An 8204-nucleotide genomic window follows, 5' to 3' on the forward strand; every position below is an offset into this window, starting at 1 on the left:
CTGGAATTGGCCAATACTGTCGCTCGGTGTAAGATAGCAGCTCATTAAGGTAAAGTTGCGATTTCGAACCCAAACGTGTCCGTCTCCGGCACCACTGGCTGAGAAAGAGAATTTCTCGGCGCATGGCAGCCAGATGGCTGCAGTTCCACTGCAGTCAGCCAAGAAGGTACCGCAACTGATTTCTCCATATTGTTCGCTAATTATGACAACATCCGCGTTCCGCTCATGTATGAGTTGTGATATAAGGGCGTCTGCTGTCCTGCTTCGGTGCATATTTGCTTGCAAAAATCTCATCATCTTTGGGCCTTTACCGATGCACATTTGCCAGATGCAGCAATGTGATCGACGGTTTTGAGGCCAGCGTCAGTACAGACGCAGCACTTCGGAGAGTTTGTGCATTCCTTTAGTTTGTGTCCAGGTGCGCCACATTTGATGCAGAGGTTTGTTCTATCTGGACCCTTACAATTTCTCTGCATATGCCCTACACCAAGGCACCTGAAGCAACGCTTTGTTTCGGTGCGCGTCCGCATTTTTGGTTTGACCCATCCAATAATGATCGAGCCTCTCACGAGAAGCTTATCAGCTGCTACGGTGGGTAGTTGCACGTAAGCTCTGACCAGTTCTTTGTTATTTGGTTTGGTGACCGTGACCTTCAACCGCTCGATTCCGTTTGGAATGAGTCGTTTAACCGCTTCTTCGACTTCCGTCGTTGTCGTAAGCGCATCGAGATCCCTTATCTCTATGGTGGTTTTCGGTATCACACCAGTTACCTCCGCCGTTTCTTGCAATGCACTCCTTATTTCCTCGCAGAACTCTAAGCTTGCCTTAGTCCCCTTGTCAAGTTCTAATAGCAGAGCTCCCAACATTATCTTGCGGACTGCTCGAATTTTGACTTTCGAATCATCTGGCTTGACATTCGAACGGAGGTTCTTTAAAATATCCGCATAAGTTTGACTTCCCGTCGGTTTCTATCGTCGTCTCTATCCTTGTTGGGCCTGGGCCTCTTTGCTTCTGGCTTAATTTTCTTCTCGGCTTTCTTCGTAACGACAGTTGTTTTGTCTGGTCCTTTCGTAGTTGTAGGAGTCCCAATTTTGGGCTTCTTCCGATTTACAGTTTGCCATTCCTCAGGTTTATCTTGCCTTCTCTTTTTGGCGCTTTCATTTCCTGTGCTTTACGCAACAGGACTTGTCGCCATGCGCTTTTGTCGATGCACGTTTGGTGTGTCTATCACATTTGTTTCTCTTTGTGCTTTTCTCGCCACTGCCTTGATGTTTTCAAAGTGCGTTTGCAGTTCGTTTACGCCATCTTTAATATCTAGCGAGACATTTTTTTTGCCGCATTATGCCGTTTTTTACCTTCATTAAGGCGGCTATACACTTTCCTAGTGTCTTCTCCTCTTCCCTTCTCAGGGTTTGGATATACTCATCGCTCGGTGAGACGGGAGCCTCATTCATTTGTGATGGCACATTTGGCGTGCCGCTGTCCGATGTGAACTTCCCTGGGCCATCTTGCGATGGCGCTTCCGTTAACTTTTGTGTATCGGTTGATTCTTTTGTCATGTTTTTTTGGGTCCAAACTCCTAGCCGCTATCGGTGTTCGATTGTATAGTCGCTCGTAACGATCCCCATGGTTATCTATGCAAAGCAGGGAGGTCATGCGAGGGTTAACACAATTCCTTATGGGAGATTGTGTTCAGAGCCAGGATCTGGCGCAGGCCAGGAGTACTCTCAACTGAGCCTATACCACCAACTTAATGGTGACGAGACATCGAACGTACTTGGAGACTTGCCAAGTTTTAAAAGGACGGAGGAAGATGCAGCATTAACCTGAAAGCCATTTCTATGAGATGTCACTCTCATGTACTCAGGTAACAGAATACCACATCCGCCAGCCCAAAGTCATCGTTATAGTTGTTTATTTCCAGTATGCCATAATCAGGATCTTACTGGGCTCAATCCTGATGGGTGTATGAACCCTGAGTTCATAGCTGATGTGCATTGCCTGTTTCGGCATGCGTTTTTTGCCATCATCTTAACATAGTGTTTATGTTGGACGTGAAAGAACTCCATCGTTGGTGCAGCTGCCTTCACTCTCTGCACACTTGGGTGTCCCTCGATGGCTGGATTTTAGTCGCCTCGTACGACTCTCTGCACACTTGTGTGTCCCTCGATGGCTGGATTTTAGTCGCCTCGTACGACAGGCATGCCTTACCACGGGAATATTCTAACCCCTATCCCGCAGGGGGAATAATAATAATAATAATAATAATAATAATAATAATAATAATAATAATAATAATAATAATAATAATAATTATAATAATAATAATAATAATAATAATAATAATAATAATAATAATAATAATAATAATAATAATAATAATAATATCAAATGAATTATTAAAATAACTCGAACGCGGCACTAAGTACGGTGAAGTGGTGACAACTAGCATAGAAAACAAATTTCCAAGAACTCTTACGTCAGAGCACGAAGTGGTAATTGATTGAAATAAATTTTAAATTCACTTTATAAATAAAAGTATTGTGTTTATTTGATGTTATTTAATTTATAACTTGTCTCTGCTAAAATGAAAAATTCTTCTTCTCCTGCTCCTATTCACTCTTAGATAGTTTTTTATTACTTGTATTTATAGCATATTTATAGTGGTAAAAAGTACTATTTTGTATGCTAAATATAAAAATTTAGGAGCAAAAAAAAACAGTTAAGACTTAGATTAAGCTTCAAATTACTAGTAATTACATATTGATAGCAGCGCAAAATAATTACACCAAGAATTTAATTTAACGAATTCAATAACAAATCATTACCGTGGTCTGAAAAGGAGCATTTTTTTCTAATTTTAGAAATAAGAAAAGGTTGTGTAAATTATTTAACAATAACAATATTAATTTTTAAAAATTCATCAAAATAACAGTTCTAATGATGTAATTGTATATTTGACACTCTGTATAAGAAGTAATCAAAATGTTACAGCAAAAATAAAAGAATGATCAAACAATCGAAATTTATTTCGTCACCATGTAGTTAGGTTTTATAATATGCTAAACAACTAAACTTGTCTTAGATCTAATCCTTCACACATTTTTCACAATCTGCTTTTCATATGGTTTCCAAGTTCTTCTGCGATCAGTTTTGGCTGCAATCAACTTGTAAAGTCTCTTTTGATGTGGAAATTTAAGATTTGGGGACATAAAAATGGAAGCTACGGTTGACATTGCAATAGAATACTGGCATCAAAAGAATAGCATTTAAAAATGGTGGATGATGGAAGGAACATTTTTGGAGTTAAATCTTCTTGAGACAATAAGGTAATAATGCAAAAAAATTAACTAAAATAATTCAACAAAAGTTTGGAAAAAATGAGTTTTTCTGAAAATGTTATTAATAATATACCAAAATCATGAATATAGAACCTAAACACTGCTCATTTCTAATGAACTCTAAATTAATAATGTAACTTTTTCTATTTATATTGATCACACTTCTTCTTTAAGCACTACCATACCCCGCTATTGATTCAGGTAAAAATCCTTGTCCTTCATTTTAGCTTGATATCATTTTTTGCTGCAACTGCCTTTCGCCTAAATTTGAACATTGCTTTACTTTTGAGTATTTTTCCGGTCACATTTCCTGAAGGCAAAGCATCAACTTACTGTTCCACAATATTTGTAATTTGGTGTCTTAACTTTGACCATGTGGTAAAGGAACCTGGCTAGTCTACTCTTTGAGTGTAATGAGGTTCCTTTATATATTGAAATTTTATAAATCCAAACTATTAGGAATGCCCATATAAAATAAAAAAATAATATTTTAAATGTAATCAAGAATATTATAATGTATTCCACAGGCGATTGAGTAATCACTCCATTTCACTTGCTATAACTTTACCCAAAACTGTAATATGAGATAATTTTCAAAATTAAAAGAAATGGTTCAATGAAGTTAGTAAGTTCAATCTCTTGATATTAAGAATTCGGAAACATATGTGTCATAATAAATAGGAATATATTGAAAATATATTAAAGTACTAAAAACCATTTTTCGGACTCAGCCAATAAGAGTCCATGTAAAGATAAATATAGCAAGCTAGGCTATGAATTTTCTGATAGAATTACTGAAATGAGCTATATTATGTTATATGGTATAAACACAGTGTCTGTTATATTTTAGACCTGCAACGAATGTTTTTTAGTCATATATAAGCGGTATTGACATATTATATACGGTTATCAACATTCAAGTTTAATATGACACAAGAATATTCAATTCAAGTAGAAGACTTGTGTACTTTAGCAAGATAATAATATAAAAATGTGAATTCGGTTAACTGCCAAACATTGAACAGATCTGTTAAAGCGATTGTAATATGAACGATGCATACTGATGATTACAGTTGAATGTTTTTACACAAATATATATGAATACATTTTGAATATAAATGGAACCAGACGATAACTGCAAGTAATGAATTAAATATTGTGTACGAAACTATTTTTATATAGGAATGAAGTTTTAGCATAAAGAGCGAACAGAGACATGACATTCCTTAATATTTGATTGTTTACTGATAAATTAAAAAACCTTGATTATTTAAGAAATCAACATGAACACTCATATAAAATTAATTAAAGTGTGTTTTTTTATATTTAAGAAAGAGGAACTAACTAATACTATATTTATTTCTTAAAGTTTTTTATACAAATTAGAAAAAGTACATAATTAACAATTTGAAGAAGTGAAGTATTAATCGTTGTATTCCAGAAAATAATATTATTATTTTATTTTCCAACAGAAGTTTTATTTCCGTTTACTTAATACAGAAATAACGCAAACAAGTTCATGGCTCATTAGTCAAAACACACACACCCACCAAATACAGAATGTACATTGGCCCAACGTGGCGTATGACTGACGGAATTAATTGCTATGGAAAGAACTTTTAATAAATCAATTAAAGTTATTAATATATAGGAAAATACAGAAAAGAAAGAACACTGGAAATATAAGCGTATAACTCGAACTTTTTATACAAGAGCAACAATCACAATATAAATAAGTTTCATGTACACTACGGAGTTAAGAAGAGGACACAAAAAATAAAAAATGGAACGAAAACTTTAAAAAGATTTGCAAAACTTTTCCATAACAAAAAATAATTATGGAAGTAACATTTTTATAGAAATTTATTGCAGCGATTTTGTTGTTAAACTTTCGTGAATATAGAAAATATTTGTTAAATGCCCTCATTTCTCCAGCCAATCACAAAATTAAGCAACCCTGGCACAGGGCAGTACAAAATTTTGCGCAAACTGTTTTTTTCCTTTAAAGAATTATTTTAAAAATTTAAAATCAAAATAAAAATATCCTGCAAACTTTTATTATGCACTGAAGCGGGCGATTGAGAGTTGCTTACAATATCCTTTCAATTTTATTTTTATATAAAAAATTTTATTTTATTTTATTTATTTATTTTTTATTTTTTTCTTTTGGTATTCGCCTGGGCTTGTGTTTTGAATTGTTTCTGTGTGGATTTTATTTAAACTCCTATTTATTTTATTATTTTTTTATTAGCAATTTTTTTTCAGAACAGTCGTAATTTTTTTGTTGTTTATGTTTTTCAGTGTTATTTTTTGTTGCAATTTTTGGCGATATTCTGGCGTCAGCAGTGGTGTAAGCAGCACATGCGTTAAATGATGACAATGTTGCCAGAATTTATGTTTGATGATACAAGCGGCACGTTGAAAAGTTTAAATTAAAAGTTTTTAATGTTGAAGTGGATTTTTCAACTTTTTATGGAGTGTTTTGCTGTTTTTTGAACAATTGCTATATAGTTACTTCGACTACATATTTTGTATTTCATGTTTTATGTTTTTACCATTTATTTATTTATTTAAGCATATTGACTTATTGGGCACAAGTGTTTCGTTATAAACAGCGCTAAATATATCGCCTGTTGAAGTTCGATTGGGCAAAGTTTTGTGTGGAGATAACGGGTTTATATGCCTTCCAATGAATTTTGATATTGCAGACTTATTTCTTTCACTCAACTTGTATTTAATATCTTAACATCACCTTTCGAAACCAAATCCATAAATTTTGGAACTGCAGTTTCGTTTTTTTTACTTTAGGTGTAAATAATAATTTCATCCTCACCTTTCGGGTATTTTAATTCAAAAGTACATTAATTCAAAAGTGTTATTATTTTACCTTTGATATAATACTATATATAATTATATACATTAGGGATGAGAGGATGGTACTGCTGAATTAGGAATTACAAAAATGGTTCCAAAATAAACAAATGATTAACATATAACAAAAATTTTTAAATTATTTATTTGAAAATTAGTGATAAGTAGTGACAATTCCACTGACACGTTTAAACACAAAAAGAAAAGACGTTTAAACACAAAAAGAAAAGTTAACCAACTCATTGAAATCCACCTCCGCAGCAATAGAACTTTCACATTTGAAGTTTTCTGAAAATAAAAATGCAAAAATATGATTTGCTAACGTGAACGCAAATATAATTTAATGAAAGAATATTATACATAGCTTCGGCTATCGTTGAATGTCCAAGAAAGAATAATGTCTAGCTGCCACATGAGTGAGATGAGAATTTGCAGTAAAGATGGACTCTCGCTTGGTGCATTGCAGAGAGAACAGAACTTTAACGCATCTGCAGATGACACCGTTGATTGTTGACGATATAAAAAGTGCGTACAACAGGAAGAAGTTCTCTTACGCTTGAGTATTCTTCGACCAAAGAATCTATAGTACAAAGACCCAGCGGCACCATTATGCCAGCGCTGAAAAAGTAAGCGAGGAGGTAATAGCTCTTTGTTTTTATTTTTCTTTGTTTTCGACATTTGTGTTCGACATAGGCAATTTCGGGGTTGAAAATATAAAAGAATGAAGAAGAAAAGCAAAGGAGTATTAAGAATTTCTTGTTTTGCCTACATTGTATACATTTAGTCTGCTTTTGATTTTAGTGAAGTACGTGCAGTGAACAATTTTTAATTTTTAAAATCAAAATAAAATCAAAAATATAAATAAAATATAATTTGTGAATTTATCATAAACTCACTGTAAGTATATGCAAAATTAAGTAAATATATTTAAAATGATAATTGAAATTTTTGTTTTGTATTATATAGATGCTACTGCGTCAAGAACGATTAATTGAATAATGTGCTGCGAATGCAGTCATTCTAAAGCAAGGGGTAAAAGGTAGTCAGCTGTTTCAATTGGAAAATTTTACAATTCAAACTGAGGAGGATTTAATTCAATTTAATGAAGAAATCACTGCCGTTGTATTAGTTGTAAGTTAAATTATATATGTTTCTTACTTTCAATTTCAACTTATTAATATATTCACATGTAACAATTTTACTAATTCATATATTTCTTTTCATCTATTACGTTATTTATAGACTGCATCAATGAGACGCGTTATTAAAAAACAACCAATTACGCGAAAGATTTCGTGGAAATTTGGAGAATGGTACCCAAGGCAAGAAGTCCTTAAGAGCGTTAGAGAATGTGACAGCAGCACTTTTTGGTATGGTATATTGTACATAATTAATTTTAGCGTATACAATAACATACTTTTGTATTTACAGATGCTTTAAGTACAGATGGTAAACCGGAACAAGTGATCGAGTTGAGTCTGGAAATCTCTTCAAGGTTTTAGTAACAGTATGTTATATTTTTTTATGTAAATATTAATATTTTAATTGTATAAAACATAAATATGAAATATAATTTATCCAAAAAAATTTATAGTATTTTATTTAAAAATCAATAGCATAGGTAAAATTTAAAAGGTAAGCGAACATGTCAGCGCTGATATGTTGCATTACAAATTCGAAAAGGTAAGCTAACATGTCAGCCCTGATATGTTGCATTACAAATTCGAAAAAGTAATCGAACATGTCAGCGCTTATATGTTGCATTACAAATTCGAAAAGGTAAGCGAGCATGTCAGCGCTGAAATGTTGCATTACAAATTTGAAAAGGTAATCGAACGATTCAGCGCTTGCCCGCAATGACATGTACGTGTTAAAGTAATTAGGAGTTTCATTTGAATAATCAGCGCTAGGCATTGTATATTAATTAAATAGACAAATAAAAACAAGAAAGGCAAAAGAAACAGGCGTATAAAAACAATTGTGGGTTGCAAT

General features: G+C 33.3%; 1 protein-coding gene across 1 annotated transcript; it reads right to left on the reverse strand.

The window, feature by feature from the left end:
* Positions 1-293: 293 nt before the first annotated feature.
* Positions 294-866, reverse strand: LOC119687305. The gene has a single exon (XM_038101580.1). The coding sequence runs from the start codon at positions 864-866 to the stop codon at positions 294-296; it is 573 nt and encodes a 190-aa protein (XP_037957508.1).
* Between the last annotated feature and the right edge of the window lie 7338 nt (positions 867-8204).

This window comes from Teleopsis dalmanni, chromosome X, assembly GCF_002237135.1.
Source record: "Teleopsis dalmanni isolate 2A chromosome X, ASM223713v2, whole genome shotgun sequence".
Taxonomy (NCBI): Eukaryota; Metazoa; Arthropoda; class Insecta; order Diptera; family Diopsidae; genus Teleopsis; species Teleopsis dalmanni.

Coding starts and splice junctions, on each gene's coding strand:
- LOC119687305 (XM_038101580.1), bottom strand. CDS start 866: ATGTTGGGAGCTCTGCTATTAGAACTTGACAAGGGGACTAAGGCAAGC.